The sequence below is a fragment of the Camellia sinensis genome, chromosome 4 (assembly GCF_055761805.1).
Source record: "Camellia sinensis isolate YWXY chromosome 4, ASM5576180v1, whole genome shotgun sequence".
Classification (NCBI taxonomy): domain Eukaryota; kingdom Viridiplantae; phylum Streptophyta; class Magnoliopsida; order Ericales; family Theaceae; genus Camellia; species Camellia sinensis.
Window position 1 is genome coordinate 104,049,460 of NC_138964.1, and position 17,190 is coordinate 104,066,649.

General features: G+C 36.8%; 1 protein-coding gene across 1 annotated transcript; it reads left to right on the forward strand.

Moving 5' to 3' along the window:
• Positions 1 to 11,020: 11,020 nt before the first annotated feature.
• LOC145823936 (uncharacterized) lies at positions 11,021 to 14,648 on the forward strand. Its single transcript, XM_082923510.1, has 4 exons — positions 11,021 to 13,227; positions 13,313 to 13,618; positions 13,718 to 13,805; positions 13,911 to 14,648. The coding sequence occupies exons 1-4, from the start codon at positions 11,021 to 11,023 to the stop codon at positions 14,646 to 14,648; spliced, it is 3,339 nt and encodes a 1,112-aa protein (XP_082779636.1).
• Positions 14,649 to 17,190: the final 2,542 nt, after the last annotated feature.

Below are 17,190 nucleotides of genomic sequence, written 5' to 3' on the forward strand. Positions count from 1 at the left end.
CTAACACCTTGTTTCAAGATCAACTCACCACCAATAGGCGATACTACACATATAGGAGATGCTAACTGTGCCAACTCCAATTCCAAAACAGATGCAAATGCAGCAGACACAAAAGAATGAGATGCACCCGTATCAATCAAAACACTAGCAACCGAGTTGCAAAACAAGAAGGTACCTCTCACAACTGATGGAGCCGGTACTAGATCTTGCGCGGTAATAGCATACATGCGCCCTGTAGGCCCCTGATCTACCTGCTCACCTCTAGGAGCAAAAGACTGCTGCACTGACTGGGATGACGAAGCTCTCGGATTGGCCCTCGAGGCTTGCACAGACTGAGCTGGCTGATAACTCTGCGTCTGCCTAGAACCAGACGCTCCTGAAGTGGCACTCAACTGTGGGCAGAACCTCTTCAGGTGCCCAGGCTGACCACACTGATAGCAAGACAAAGGCTGGCCCCTGCCTTGACTTTGGCCCTGAGGTCTAGCTGAAGAAGAAGCAGCTCACTGACCCCATCCCTTCTGCGGGCAAACTGAAGACTTGTGACCCAGCTGGCCACATGCAAAACAAGTCAAGCCTCCCTGACTACCTCTCCCAGAGCCCGCATTCGGTACTGGAAAGGTCGTTCTAGCCAAACCACCTTGAGACTGCTGAGGGTTAGAACCCCTCTGTCTCCTGCCGTCACCCTGACCATCTTGGCTCCTCTTGGAGCCTCTCTGCCCCTCGTCTTCCTCCTGCATCATAATCTCCATATGAGCAGCAGCATCAACCAAACGTCTGTACTCTCGGATAAAGGACCCTCCAACCCTCAACTTGAGTCCACGCCTCAACTTCCACTCAAACTCAAAACAACGGCGTTCCTCGGACGCCACAAGTTCAGGTGCAAACCTGGACAGACTAGTAAAAGTAGCCTCAAACTCGGCCACTGACAAGCCCTGCTGTCTAAGCTGGCAAAACTGCTCCCTCAGCTTCTCCCTAGCAGCTGAAGATAAAAACTTCTCCTGGAAAGCATTCACAAACGCCTCCAATGCACCAGCAACACTGCCCTTCTCGTACTTCCACCATTGACCCGCATCTCCCTTCAGCTGGAAGGATGCCAAGGTCACCTTTAATGCCCCGTCCTCGATGCCAAGCATCTCGAACGTCTTCTCCATCTGTTCCAACCACTCGTCAGCCTTAAGTGGCTCATTCGGATCCGCAACAAACTCGTCCGGATTAGACCGGAAGAATTCCCTCTTCAAGAAGGAAGGCCCTGCCTCAACAACCTGGGCCTGAACTGGAGCCTGAACTGGATTCTCAGCTCGAAAAATACCCACAGACTCTCTCAAAGCATCGGCTATCCCTCGGGCTAAAGCGCCCCTAGCCTCCTGACCTGCTGGCTCGGCCACATTGGCCTGGCCAACCCCCTCCTACTGTGTCGGAATATCATCCGGTAAAGGCATCTCCTGCCTATCACGTCTGCCTCGTCTACCACGTCCTCGTCCTGACATCCTAATAAAGGTAACGAAGAACGTTAGCACATTCATAAATGTGCCAAAACTAAACACTCGTGTCCTAATACATGGACAACTGTAATTCACTTCACGTAAGCACATAAACACATAAGCACTTACGAATTTCATTTCCGGATAATGATAGTCCCGAGGTGTTACTAGAGTTTTGGTCAGAAACAGCATTGATCAAGTGCCTTTCCAACAAGACTCCCAGAAACCCAAGGATCCAATCAATATCCTAGAAACTACATTCCATACCCACATAGTCACATAAGCATGTTATCAATTAAGCACATAGCATATGACACTACATCTAAGTCTCTATCAAGCGAGACAAACCCATTGTGATCCTAATCACTTCCCACGTACCCAAAGTATTCAAACCCGGTGCGCTCTGATACCAAGTTGTAACGCCCTCAAAATAATACATAAAACCCATCACTTTAAACATGCATTGATATAAAAGAAACCGGCCATTTCTATTCATCAGAGTAATTCTTACACTGTATTACATGTTAACAACAAAAGCAAATGCCCTATGGGCTTACAGCTTTCCAAGTCAACACTTAGTTACACAAAAGAAGAGTACTAACTCTATACAAATAAGCCCTTGGCTTGATATACATGTAATACAGACAAAATAAACAAAAGAAGTCTTCAACTCTCATCATCATCCAAGCTATGTCCTTGGAGGTGGATACTACCTGTACCTGAAAATAATGTCCCATAAAGGGTGAGCCAACGCCCAGTAGAGATATGCTAAACACAGTATGAGCAATGACTAAGACATTAGCAATTGATAAATGTCCAATTTCCATAAACCAATTCATAACCCATTTCCATTTCATGACCACTATGTTCATGTTTCATTTCAGTTTACTTATATGAGACAGTGACTCCTATTAAACATTTCTCATTTTTCTATGATAGATAAACATATTAGTTGTATCAACATCTCAACAGATAAGCATACAAGTTGTATCCACATTTCAACAGATATGCATATTAACTATATCAACACTTCCAATGATAAGTATATGAGCTGTATCAACACTTCCAAGATAAGCATATGAGCTATATCAACACATTATCTGACAAGCATATGAGCTGTATCAGTGGAGTCCATCCCCTATCTCCTCCCAAACAACATCCGGTTTAGAGGTTCACCCCCTATCTTCCCCTAAACAGTGGAGTACATCCCCTATCTCCTCCCACATACACAACGTATATACACAAACGTCATATACACCATTAATCAATACATAACGTTAATGTATTCTATTAACTGTCATACTCTATGACACATCCAATTGATTAGTTTTAGTTTGCCTAATCATCATGCATTGTCTACAACAATCAAAACTACCCTCCACCGGTAGCCCAAGCAATTATTTCTAAACAGATAATAAAAGCTCCAACAGATAAAATATCAATGTTTTCAAAAGTGAGCGATTAATAAATCTAACTCCACTATTCAACCACATAATGAACCAATTTCATTATTTCCAACTCAATTCCATAAAGTCACAATTTTCCCAAAATTAGGGTTTTCCACCCGGTTTCCAAATATTGACCCAACGGTCTAAATATCAACAACCAACATCAATAACGCCATTTTGAAACCCAAAATACATATTATGAGCCCAAAATCACAAAACCCTCTTTAACACATTTTGAAACCCTAAGTCTCAAAATTACCCAACTTCAACACTTTATCAAAACAACCAAAAATCTATGTCAAAGACCATAAGAGTGAGTAGGAATCCCTACCTCAAATTCGGAGCTCAAGGAAGGAGATGAGGAAACTCAACGTGCTCCAAAACTCAATATTTTCGGATCAATGGATAGCCCTCGACGATCAACCCAACTCTTACAAAGGCCGAAGGGAAGGGAAACACTCTAACTAGATCAAACCCTAGAGAGAAGGGAGTTTCCAGAGAGAGGAACTCTCAAAATGTCCTTATAGAAAGTAAAAGAGAGAGAGAGAATGAAAAAGTGATTTAAAAATGCCCAGCTGCTAACTGATATGCGACATTCCCGCTCGAACGGAGAACACAACGCTCGAGCGTCAAGAACAAAAAACTAGGTACGCTCGAGCGCAAGAAGACCCGCTCGAGCGCGAAAACCAGTCCACTCGAGCGTGGATTTCCCCCTCCCAGAACTTACACCCAAAGGTACTACCCGCTCAAGCGCCACAGCACCCGCCCGAGTGCCACCGCTCGAGCGCAAAGAAACCCGCTCGAGCGTGAAAAACATGCCTGCAGAAGTTCTGCAGAGCACCAAAATACTGGGAGTGTGCAATCTCCACTCGAGCGCAAGAAGACTCGCTCGAGCGGACCTCCTAAAAACTGGGCAACAAAGAATTGAAACCAAAGCCTAACCAACCTGTAACAACTCTGCCCAATACATCATAAAACTCAATCAAGTGGAATTAAAGGATGACAACAAGGTATACCACCATCAACATCACGGAACCGAGTTCGGAATACAACAGAACAGTAAAGGGACAACCGGGATCGCTATAACAACTCATTAGATACATCAAACTGCCAATGACCCTAGAATATTCTAACTGAGAGACACTCTCATCATTATTCTTGGTCAAGTGCAGAATGACGTCTACCGGTGTCCTAGACACACTTGTATCTGATTTACCAAATTTCACTACAACAAAAGTAACCTATGGTGACGAAAACTAGTGAAGAAAATAAAATTCGTCACTAAATAAAAATAATTCGTGAGGAATTTATAAATTTTGTCACATATAATAAAAAAATGAAAATGGTAGGTGACAAAATTTATTTTCGTCAATAAATACTTCATTTTAAGTGAGGAAAAATTAAGTTTCGTCACCAAAAATTTTCCCCTTTTTTTAATTTGGTGGCGCCAAATTTTTGGGACTTTTGGTGAGAAAAAAATTTGTCATTAATTATAAAAGTATTTGTGAGGAATATATTTTCGTCACGAAAACGTTTTAATATTTTTGATATCTTTTGGTGAGGAAATAATATTGTCACCCATTTTGGTAGAAAATTTTTGATATATTTAGCGGCAATAAAAAAAAAATAGGGTATTAATTTTTTTTATCCCTTTTCTGTTTATCATCTCTATCTCTCTCTCTCTCTGAAAACTGGATATTAATTTGTCTTACCTCTTGCTCCTCCACCACGCCGATCGCCATCGTTGCATCTATTAGCCTTGCCGATCGTCGCCGCCACTAGTAGCCTTGCCGGTAACCGCCACATCTTCTTCGCTCGGTGATTTGGTAGGTGATTTCTCTTTACTCCTTTTTTGGTGTCTCTTTCTCTTATTCTTTGTATTGGTATGGTAACGAAAATGAGTGAAGAAAACAAATTTCGTCACTAAATAAGAATAATCCATGAAGAATTATAAATTTTGTCACGTATAATAAGAATATAAAAATAATAGGTGACGAAATTTATTTTCATCAATAAATACTTACTTTTAGGTGAGAAAAAAAAAAGTTTCGTCACCTAAATTTTTCCCACTAATTTTTTTTGATGGTGCCAAAATTTAGAAACTTTTGGTGAGAATTTTTTTTTTCAACAATAAAAAAATTAATAATGAGGAATATATTTGCGTCACCAATAATCTTTTTTTTTTTTTTGAAAACTTTGATTTGAAATATTTTAAAACCATTTGGTGAGAAATATATTTTCCTCAGTAATAATTTTTAATATTTTTAGGCCTTTTAGTGAGAAAATTATTTTGTCACTAATTTTGAAAGAAAAATTTTGACATATTAAGCAGGATAAAAAAAAAAAATCTATTATTTTTCCATCCCTTCTTTTTCTTTTTCGTTTCTTTTTTATCAGTTTATTTTTCCCTTCTTTTTTTTCGTTTTTTTTGATCAATCTTCGTATCAGTCTGTATCTCTATCTGCCTCTCCCTCTCAAAACAAAACAGAATCAGTTTTCCTATCAATCTCTATTTCTATCTCTCCCTCTCTAAACACAAGTGCTGTGTGTTCTTCTCCGGCGCCCCTTCAGTGTGTTCTCCTCCAGCGCCGCTGCCAACGTCCCTGTTCTCCTCCTTCAGTGTCGCCACAGACGTCTGTGTGTTCTCTTCCATCAGGTATGGGTCCTCTTTCTCTCTCCCTCTCTTTCACTTAATTTCTCTATTTTTCAATCTCTGTTTTCCCTAATTTTCAAAATTAATGTTTTCCCTAATTTTTGAAATTAATTTTCAGAATTAATGCTGTAGTTTATTTTTTCCAGCAAGGTTTGTCTTCAATAAATTGTGAATGTGTAAATTTTAAACTTGGCCATCCTTAATGTGTTTTGCTTGTTTCTGCTATAAACTTGAGAATGAATGTCCTATTGATTATAATTAACAGTTTGAATTTAGTAAAAGCCCTTGACTAAATGTGAATATTTTATATGATTTGGATTGTTTTTCTGTAATTTTAATAAAATTAGGGTTCAACTCCTCTCTGTATTTGAATGTTTGTTCAATATCTGTTTATTTTATAGGTTTTTCTACTTAGGTTATTCATAAAAAAATAAAATTGATTACTTACGTCATGATATCGATCAATGTATTAGGATATAATGTATTATTTCCGACATTCTCTTTCATCAATGTATTAGGATATAATTTAGAACCTAAATTTTAGGTGAAGTCATTCAATACTTTTGGCACAATAGTAACTTTTAGGGCATTGTCTCAATAGTATTAGAAGTCACAAAATTTATAATTTTTGAGACAAAGTTTAAGAAGTACACAATAATTTTTCAAAATTTCAGGATTAAGGAAAATTGTGAAGGGATGAGGCGATTAATGAGTACAAGTATTGAAAGGAACTGCATGAGAGAGGTACACTTAGATCATCTTGTTATAAGACTGTTTTATGGCATGTCATTGTTGCCTAGCAACACTTGGCATTTTTCTCAAGTCACAATCATTACTATTTTGTTGTCATTCTTTTCCAATTGTTGAGTTCCTTTTGGATGAAATTTGTTTGTTTTCTTTCTCAAAATAGACTATAATACATTGAAACTAATAAAGGTTAAAGCAGTGATAATTGACATTTAGTAGCTGGCACATTTGATTGTCCTACATGTCACTTAATTATTAAATATATATATTATACAAACTAATAGATTTTATAATTATTTTTATTCATAGATGTAATATATAATAATAAAATTTAAAAATTTAAAACATAAACCATTAAGATAATATGATTGAAGCAGATCATCTAAATATAAAAATTATAAAATTTATTAATTTGTATATCATGCACAAGCGATAAATCAGAATGACCTCTAATTGTACTTGCTAGCATTACGTATTGCAACTTGCAACCTTTTGGAATTAAAGCTCAAATAGTAACCACAAATCATTATGTGGCTAACAAATGGTTTAGGTAAGCCTTATTTGGGATCATGAAAACACAGAGACAACCACTAACCAAGAATCATAATGAAATTTTTGTCCAAAGTAGTGAAGTATATGTATGTTACTCAAAAAAACGAATTTAAGATGTCCGAATTTATAGTTTATATCACTATAAACTTCTCTATACGTGCGGGGTTTCTTTTTTCAAACCACATACCATACGGGACAGATTAAGTTGCAACTAATTACAGCAACAGTGAGTGCCCCAAAACTGAGGGATACACAAGGAATTCATCTGTTGTACAAGGTTGTTGCTGTAAATGACACTTTGCACTTTCGTGTCAAATTGGTCTGCTATACAAGAATAGGGCTATCCTATGACTGACATTCCATCACACTCAGGATGCGACTGGAATAACTATGGGATAATGTTTGATTCAGTTAAATGAAACAGAAGTCATTTCTTAATCTTGCTCTGAAATAATCATTATCTTATAATGGTAAATGACGCTTCCTTTTACAAAAACAAAAAGAAATTAAATGAACTATTTGTGAGAATTTGATGAAAATCTTATCATTTTAGCAATTGTTGTGCAGTGGTGATATCAGGAACCATGCTTGATATTAAGCTCCATGTCTATGTTCAAATCCCCCTTAAACAATAAGCACAAAATATTTCTTCAATTTGAATCTACAGGTTATTATCAATCGTGTATCGCATAGAGAGAGGTAATTCTGCACATAATGCATAAATGTGAGAAAACATTCACAACAATGTGAACATTTTGGGTCACATTCCTGTTCTATAAAATTCTTCTTGTGCACCTAGCATAATTGAAAAGAAAATGTTTCAAGATGTAATCATCAGGCAAGAGAATCTACACTCAGCCCACTTTCTTTGTCTATAAGTTCTGTATGAAGAACATCTGTGTAACACGTAGACTTGTCATTTTCATACAATTCCTTCTCAGAGCATCCAAATTATTATCAAATTGCCCTAGTAATCCATCGTTGAGGAACCTGCTGAGGATAAAATGTGAGAGCATGGGGGATTCTCTAAAGCATCTTATGACAAGCAAAGCAATACTAACATCTTGTCTAAAGACCCATTTTCCCATTCCCTCGTCTGTACCCATTCCATGATTTATATGTTTCTTTAGGATAAGTTTGAGAGATTCATTTCAGTTTGAATGCAGAGCTTTCTCCAGTCTTTATCTTTGCTCATTTTCTTCTTGGTCTTCCTCTGTCTCATCTTTTTTCTTTTTTCTTTTTTGCCGTTGAAGTGAAATGATGTTGTTTTGAACTACTCCACGGAAATTGCGGAGTGTGGACTCTAGGGGATCTGAACATGTTCTACACAACTGATAAGAACCGAATTCTACAACCACAATGTTATTAGCTCAAGTTAGGTACTTCTCATGATATTATTTGAGGTGCGCGTAAACTAGTCCGGACATTGGTCATAAAAAAATATATATATATGTAATCGCTTTATTAGGTGATAATGCTAGGCTAGCACTGTAAATGATGTACTGTTTATTTGTCAATACTTTGGATTGTGTTAGAACATTTTCACAAGAAAATAAAGAAGAAAGAAATAAAGGAAAAAAAAAGGAGGGGGGCGGGGGGCGGGGAGTATATCAACTACAATTATATCAGTGATAATTGAACCTTTATTGCTGTGTGCTTCAAGTTCCAACCATGTAAGAACCCATGAATGCATGTGAGCTGCACATGGATTTAGTTTGTTAATCTCTGCTTCGGTTAGGCATGTTCATAGCCCATCTTCCATTAGGTAATCCATGTCCATGGCACTGCTAGTTCAAGCTGCTTGTTTGCTGCTGCCCATTTGCCTTGATTTCCTGGATGTGCTAACTGCTGGATGTAGGAAAATAGGTCTTTAGTTGGTCCTTCTACTTATTTTTGGATGTCCTGTCTTTGGTGGGGCTGCTTGGCTGCTGCTATGGTTGGTTTGGCCTGCTGCTATGCATAAATAACTAGCTGAAACAACCAGTTTAAACAACTTGTTTAAAACAAAGACATAATAAGAAGGAAACTAACTGCCTTGGTAAGTTGTTATCAGTTTATCATATATTTATCTTTTCCCACCTTTTAAAAATAGCTCAAAGCAGTAATATAGTACTTAATATTTTTTTTTAAATTGCAGTCAACTTTTCCTTTTCTGTTGTGACATGCCCAAGAACTCATTCTATGATATGACAAGAACAGTTCTGTTTCTTTTACAAAATCCAATCTTAATTCTTGCTTCATGATATCTACATTTGTGGAATTTGTATTTAGCTTCGATTCTGGAAAGGAAATTCTTTTTATTTTGTTCTTATTATAAATTCTGTTATTGATTTTTTTTTTAAAAAGGAAAATGAAAAAAGAAGATGATTGGAGAGAAGGAGAAAGGATAAGGCTGACATTATTTTATCTGAAAATATGGCTTTACAAAGAGCTAAATGGGAAAGTAAAGTACTCATGTAACCATCCTAATTAGTTGGGTTGAAGTTTGGTTTGTTGAACCACTACATTAACGTAGTCCTGAATATGGATCTTGTGTGTATAGTCCATTAAAAATTCTGGTTTTATTATAATACACTAATACACTAGACTAATATTTGGAAAGTTTTTGAACTATTCTTCATTTTTTCATTACCATTATTGACAAACAGCTGCTTCTACTGTTTGATGATTGTTTTGACTGTTTTGTTGATGTTACAATGTGAAAAGTTTATATCGATAGATTAAATGGACAATCCTAGAATCCAGGAAAAGCATCAACTATCTGTAGTGTATTATGCTGCACTGTCATCTGTTTCTTAGTCCCCAACACAATTCGGATTCAACGAGATGAAGTCTATGTAAACTTACTAGGGATTAGTTTCATGGTTCCTTATTCACCATTCTACTCAATTTACAATCACTTTTGGCATTCATGATTACTAAGGCTTAACTAAAGGCTACACACCATATCTACCCATCACAGCTCCCTTTTCCCAAATTTTTGAAGCATCAGATTCTATACTATGACTATGTGGCAGTATGGTGTCTTATTCAATGTTATGTGACTATAACCACTATATTAAGGATGCAAATGGGGGTTATCTATATTTCAATACAATAGCTTGGCCTAGCATTTTATTTTAATTTATTTTTAAATTCGTACATCTTATGTTGGTGGCATATATTTGGTTAGTTATGTAATATCTTAATGGGAACACTGTATGGCATACTCATTTGACTGACTCTGGAAACATTTCATTAGATATTAATGTGTATTAATTGGGTGTTGTTTTATATAAAAATTTAGATCTATAGTTTTTTACTCAATAGTTATTAATTAATTATTTTTTCTCTCACAACTATCGATTTAATGAAAATTGGAATATTACACCCTTAAATTAGCATATCTTGCTTTAACTTCTCTGGACTGCGTATATAGTTGAGTAAAGAGAAAATCAAACAGAGTACTAACTGCAGTAACAGGCCATAAGTACTAAATTATAGTCTCGGGCCATTCATTGGAATTGTCGCATATGGCTATCAATTCTATTGGCATCGTTCATTTCTTATATGCATAGCTCCTTACGTACATTATTAAGTTCCTTTGCAGAATTTTATCACATTTTGTTTACCGAGTAAAATGTGAGCCAAAATAGTTATTGTTTCCCAATGTATTATTTTTTCAATATCCCAATTTAGTTGATAGATGTGTCAATTCTGGTATTCGGGGCATATATATATTTTTCCAAGTACGTGTAGTTCAATCATAACATTTTGCATTTGGATATTTGAGTACTTAAATTGACTGCTTTAGAAACTCAATGTGGCATATTGTGGGTTTTCTTTCCGTGTCATGTTATCTGCTTTTTACTCTCAGCTCACTGCTTTATTGGTTAAATTTTCTCTGAATTATGTTATTTGTCTTCTTATTGATGGATATTTTGTTGTGGTTTATGTTTTGGTTTTGAATACTTCTTCTGTTTACGCTAAATTGCTTTGGCTATTTTCTCATGCGAATTATGTGGTTGAAATTTATATAACTTTGTTGGACTTCAACTTTTTTTTTTTAAAATTAAAAAAAAAAAAATATATATATATATATATTTATATCTAAAATTTGTCCTATTCACCTACCTTTGATTAACGCGGCATAGTCAGACATGGACAAGAGTTGGATTGCACTAGGTAGCACAGTTGATGGAAGGATAAGTCGGGCATATTATGATGGGGTAATATCATTTCTTCGTTTTGCAATGGCAGTTATCGATCGAGATGGTAAAATTTTGTGCCCTTGTCGAAAGTGTGTGAATGTTGTTCGTCATAATTTTCAAATTGTTCAAATTCATTTGCTGCAACATGGGATTATTTCAACTTACACTATTTGGCACGTGCATGGGGAATCCCGTGAATCAAATGAGGCTCATCATCATGATATACCCGTTAAGGGCAATGAGGTTTTGGGAGGTGTTGATGCCTTAGTAGAAGATCGAATAAGAGGGGAATCAACTAATACAACCCAGAAGGAGGAGGTTCGCACTTTTGATAAATTGTTGAATGATGCCAAACGTGAAGTGTACCCAGGTTGCACAAATTACACTTTGTTACAGTTTGTCATCGAGATACTTAATATGAAGGTAACAAACCATTGGAGTAATAAGTCAGTTGACATGATGCTAGAGTTTTTAACAAAACTTTTACCGAAGGATAATTTGGTTCCAAAGTCAACTTATGAAGCTAAAAAAATACTATGTGAATTGGGTTTGTCATACGAGCTCATTGATGCTTGTGTAAACGACTGTGTGCTATTTTGGAAGGCGAATGCAACATTGGATAAATGTCCAAATTGTAATGCTTCTAGATACAAGACAAATCATGGTAGAGGTAAGAAGATCTCTCGTAAGGTCCTTCGATACTTCCCGTTAACACCGAGATTGAAAAGGTTGTACATGTCGAGAAAGAGAGCCGGGGATATGAAATGGTTCAATGAAAAACGTCTAGATGACGGTGTATTGAGGCATCCTGCAGATAGTGATGAGTGGAAGGAATTCGATTCACAACATCCTGAATTCGCCTTGGAGCCTCGGAATGTGAGGCTAGGGTTGGCTACTGATGGGTTCAACCCTTTTGGAAATATGAATAACTCATATAGTTTGTGGCCTGTTGTACTCATTCCGTACAACTTGCCACCGTGGTTGGCTATGAAGGACCCATTTTTCATGCTGTCATTACTTATTCCTGGTGAATCACAACCAGGAATTGATATTGATGTCTACATGAGACCTTTGGTGGATGAATTGAATGAATTATGGAAAAATGGTACATTAACCTATGATGCCTCAACTGGTGAGACTTTTTGCATGCGTGCAGCTTTGATGTGGATGATACATGATTGGCCCGCATTTGGTGACATCTCTGGATGGAGAACAAAGGGTCATTACTCTTGTTACACTTGCAATGACGAGCCGTATTTTGAATCTTTAAGAAATAAGACTGCGTACAGTAACCATCGATGCTACTTGCCTGATGAGCACCCAGAAAGGCGAAAGAGTAGAGCATATAATGGCAAGCATGAAAAACGGAAGAGATCTTTGGAGATACCGATAGAAAAGATTGAAGAACAATTGGCCAGCGTGACGGGTGTCACATATGGAAAACATCCAAGCAATAGGAAAAGACCTCGTCAGAACCCAAATTGGACGAAGGTAAGCATCTTGTATGAGCTACCGTATTGGAAGAAAAAGAGGCTTCGACACAACATTGATGTCATGCACGTGGAGAAGAACTTTAGTGAAAATGTTGTTGGAACTATGTTGGGAATTGATGGGAAGAACAAGGATACAGATAAGGCACGAATGGATTTAGAAGATATGAATATAAGGAAAGAATTGTGGCTGACAAAAAATCCCGATGGATCATATGTCAAACCTCGAGCCAGCTTCTCACTAGCCCCTAAAGAGAGAGAGGGTTTCTTTGAATTCTTAAAATCAGTCAAGTATCCAGATGGGTACGCGGCAAACATTTCAAGATCAGTGAATGCAAAAAATGGTAGATTAACAGGATTGAAAAGCCACGACTGCCATGTACTTATACAACGAATTCTTCCTATTGGGATGCGTGGTTACGTAGATAAAGAGATCAGTACAACACTTTTTGAGTTAGGGAGCTTTTTCCAAGATCTATGCTCAAGAACACTCAAACGAAGTGAAATGGAGAAATTAGAGGAACGCATAGTACTCATACTATGTAAGTTTGAAAAGATCTTTCCTCCAGCCTTCTTCGATGTGATGGTTCATTTGGCCATTCACTTGCCACGTGAGACTATTCTCGGAGGACCTGTGCAATATCGGTGGATGTACCCGATTGAAAGGTAATTTCTAAAATTGTAGTTTCAAATGAAAGGTGTAGATTATGTTGTATGCCTAACCAATATCCTAATTGGTTATCTCTTCAAGGTTTCTCGGAGCTTTAAAAAAGTTCGTCAACAACCGAGCTCGACCAGAAGGTTCTATTGCAGAGGCTTACATTGTCAAGGAGTGCATTACTTTTTGCTCAATGTATCTTGAAGGGATTGAAACCGTGCATAATCGAGATGCACGAAATGAAGATTATGGAGTCCGGCGTCAAGGTTTGACAATATTCACCGAAACTGCTCGTCCTATTGGCCAAATCAGAAAGCATGTTGAGATGTCACGGGAACTTCGTGATATTGCTCATTGGTTCTTATTATACAATAGCCCTGAGATAGAGAAGTATCTTCAGTACGTGTTTCTTATAATTATATATATTTTAACATTTTGCATGTTATTAGTCATTAATAATAGTAGTATTTCACTCATTAACCAAAACTATTTGAGTAGGGAACACAAGAATTTGTTACAAATTTCCACTGGACAAGATATAACTCAGATACAACAGAAGGAATTTCCGAAGTGGTTCAAAGAATATGTAAGTCATTTTTAATATTCACAATTGCCCAAACACTATTAGGCTTGTATAAAATACAAACATTACTAACATAATTCTAGTGTTGCACATTGCATGTGGATGTAGATAAATAGATTGAGAGTTGATGAAGCATCAGAAGCAACCGAAGAATTGTGGTCATTAGCGAATGGTCCTAATTTGCTAGTGAAAGAGTACTCGGGTTGTATAATCAATGGTGTACGATTCCATACGAAGGAATTAGACAATCATCGTAAGAGTCAAAATAGTGGTGCGCTTACCAAAGGGGACTACAAGGGAGAGATGCACGAATTCTATGGTCACTTGTGCAATATTTGGGAATTTGAGTACATGTGTCAAAATAAAGTTGTTTTTTTTCAATGTGAATGGTACAACACCGGTAACACTGGTAGAAGTAGAACAGTACGAGCTGACACATATTGCACAAGCATCGATGTCACAAGCCGATGGTATCAATCTGACCCTTTTATCTTGCCTAGTCAAGCTAAACTAGTGTTCTACCTAAATGACACCAAATGGGGGCAACCTTGGCAAGTCGTGCAACAGGTCCAACATAGGGGCGTGTTTGATGTACCAGAGGTTGGTAATGGAGAACCACCGGATCAACCAGAATTTAATGATGCATTCCAACAAGAAAACATTAACTCAGTTGTCCCGATCAAAATTGAAGATATTATTCGATTTCTTAGGGATGATATTGAAGCTGAGGTTATTCCGAATAAAACAAAGAGAGATGGTAGAGATGACGAAGAAGATGAAGAACTTGGCATACTTGATGATGATATGGATCCTGATATGGAACTTGATATGGACTATGATATTTAGTTTTTGTTTTTTTATAGGTTTCTATATGGACATATGGTTTTAATGCATTACATAGTTATGCTATATTTTGTTGTGCCTCTTCAAGTAAATATTCTGCTTTATATTTTATGTTTTATATCAATTTATGCCTTTTAGTTATCAAAATGGCCAAAGGGGAGAAACAATGGCTCAAACCAGGTTTTCTAGCCAAACAAAAGCGAACACAGTACGAAATGGAAAGAAATAAGACAATCAAGAAGAATAAAAAGAAAATGGATGCTCTACAATTGAACCGTTTAGCAGCTTCTTTGATGGGTTCTACTCAGCCCAATCGTGTTAATCAGAAGAGAAAGAACATTAGGGTTGAGGTAGATGATGACGACTACATACCGTCAGATCATGAAGATGACACTGATGATGCTGAGTCCTTTGAAAGTGTTGACGATGAGGTACTATATGTATGGCCATTCTTTTTTGTTATCATGTCTCATAGCTATATATTTGTTAATGATGCTTTGTTAATACCATCTTTATATTTCCATATACTTTTTTGGGTGAATAAGTCATAAAATAACACTAGAAAATATACATCGTACATACAACCTCCATAACATCAACTTCAGTGTTCAAACTAGGAATATAGAAACCAATCCAAAAAAGTAACCTCACATCAGTAGGCCCTCAACAACAAATTCCCTAACAAGGCACCAGCACAGATAGACACCTGCAAAAGCAACCAGTTAGGGAAAAATGTGGTACTACATGTTGCATCGTTTTTCCATGTTTCAAAGAATGAATAATACAGATTTTGCAAAGACTTGAACCCTAGATCAATGCTCTTCCATAATTATTGATAAGTCATATTTTCAACAGTGGCCTTGATGAGTTTCCATATACATATCTTTACTTATCCATTTTTATGTATTTATTGTTTATGCTTTTGTATTATGTTTTTTAGGGCTTACCAATGCCACCCAAACGATTGGCACAGTCATCTCCTCAACCTTTGCACGAGGCAATTGTTGTTCCGAATGGGGATTTACATGACAATGTGGAGACCCAACACTCACAACCACTTGATGGCGATATAGAGGCACCGAGGGAGGCAGCCCCCCAATCTAGTGTCGGTAAGATGCTGAATTTTACTATTAAAATGAAATCCTCTGTTTTAATATAATTCTATGGTGCAAAAGAACAGACTCGAATGAATGTTCTACACCTTGAGTGCCTTTCAGTTAAAGAAAACTTGAGTGCCTTACTGAAAACTGAGTTTTGCTCTAATAAATTGCAGAGAAAGTTTTCAATAAAAAAGTTTTACTGACCTTGAGTGCCTAACAGTTAAAGCATTCTCTGTTCTCTGAAAACTTTCTTGGTGCAAAATTCCTTTATTACAGAATTTTTTTTTTCTGAAATTGAACTTTAAGATGCTGGACTAATGGATTGCATTGTGATGGACTAATAGATAGTTATTGATGATGGATTGTGCTGGATTGGTGCTGGACTAATGGATTGTGTTGTCACTAGTAGAAAGCACAAACAGCACATACAATAGATTTATACAACCTGCACATTTTTTTTATTCCAGTCCTGGACCTGTGTTGGTATTGTTTTGGGTCTGTTTTGGTCGGACAAGATATATCTGTGATGTTGTGGTCTTACAATATATTTGTGTTGTTTTGGTCTTGCAATATCTGTTGCCATATATCTGTGTTGTTTTGGGTCTGTTTTGGTCTTACAATCTGTTTTGGTCTTGTTATTAATAACAAAACAAATGCAACAATACTATTACTAATCTAAACCATCAATTCAAGTCAAATATCCATCCATATCTGTTGCAATATATATCTGTTCTGTTTTGGTCATGCAATCTGTGTTGGTCTTGTTATCAATAACAAAACAAATGCAGCAGCACTACTACTAATCTAAACCATCCATTCAAGTCAAACATCCATCCATATCTGTTGCAATATATCTGTTCTGTTTTGGTCTTGCAATCTATTTTGGTTTTGATATCAATAACAAAACAAATGCATCCATCCATATCTGTTGCAAACATCCATCCATTGTGTACAAACCAAACCATCCATTGTTTACAAACCAAAGTGAAATCAGTCTGTCAGCAAAGGTGATGTATTAGGTGAAATCAAGTTCATTATGCACTGTGTTACTGTAATGATGTATGCTTAAACCAGTGATCATTAGGTGTTCTCTGTGTAAACTGTGTTATCATTGCAGTAACACAGTTTACACAAAGTATCCTGGTTTAGCACCTAACTTAGTGTGTAATGAACTTGATTTCACCTAATACATCACCTTTATGCCATTATAGTAACACAGTTTACACAGAGAACAAAGTATCCTGGTTTTGAGTACTTTCTCTTGTTGTCAGACTGAAGAGCTTTGAATCCACACAACTTAATCTCTAGTTTTGCTTGCTTTTTCTCTCTTGAGGGTTGTGCAAATGTATTTTGTATTGTTATGGCTAGTCTATTCAGTGTTCACAGCCTTTGTTTCCTCATGTGGCGAATGAACATTCCTATGTGGTTTAATTTAGGATGATTCT

Bases quoted from the DNA above. Each gene is read 5' to 3' on its own strand.
- LOC145823936 (XM_082923510.1), top strand. From the start codon at position 11,021: ATGGACAAGAGTTGGATTGCACTAGGTAGCACAGTTGATGGAAGGATA. The intron at 13,228-13,312 runs GTAATTTCTAAA...TATCTCTTCAAG, and splicing joins TGGATGTACCCGATTGAAAG to GTTTCTCGGAGCTTTAAAAA. The intron at 13,619-13,717 runs GTACGTGTTTCT...CTATTTGAGTAG, and splicing joins GAGATAGAGAAGTATCTTCA to GGAACACAAGAATTTGTTAC.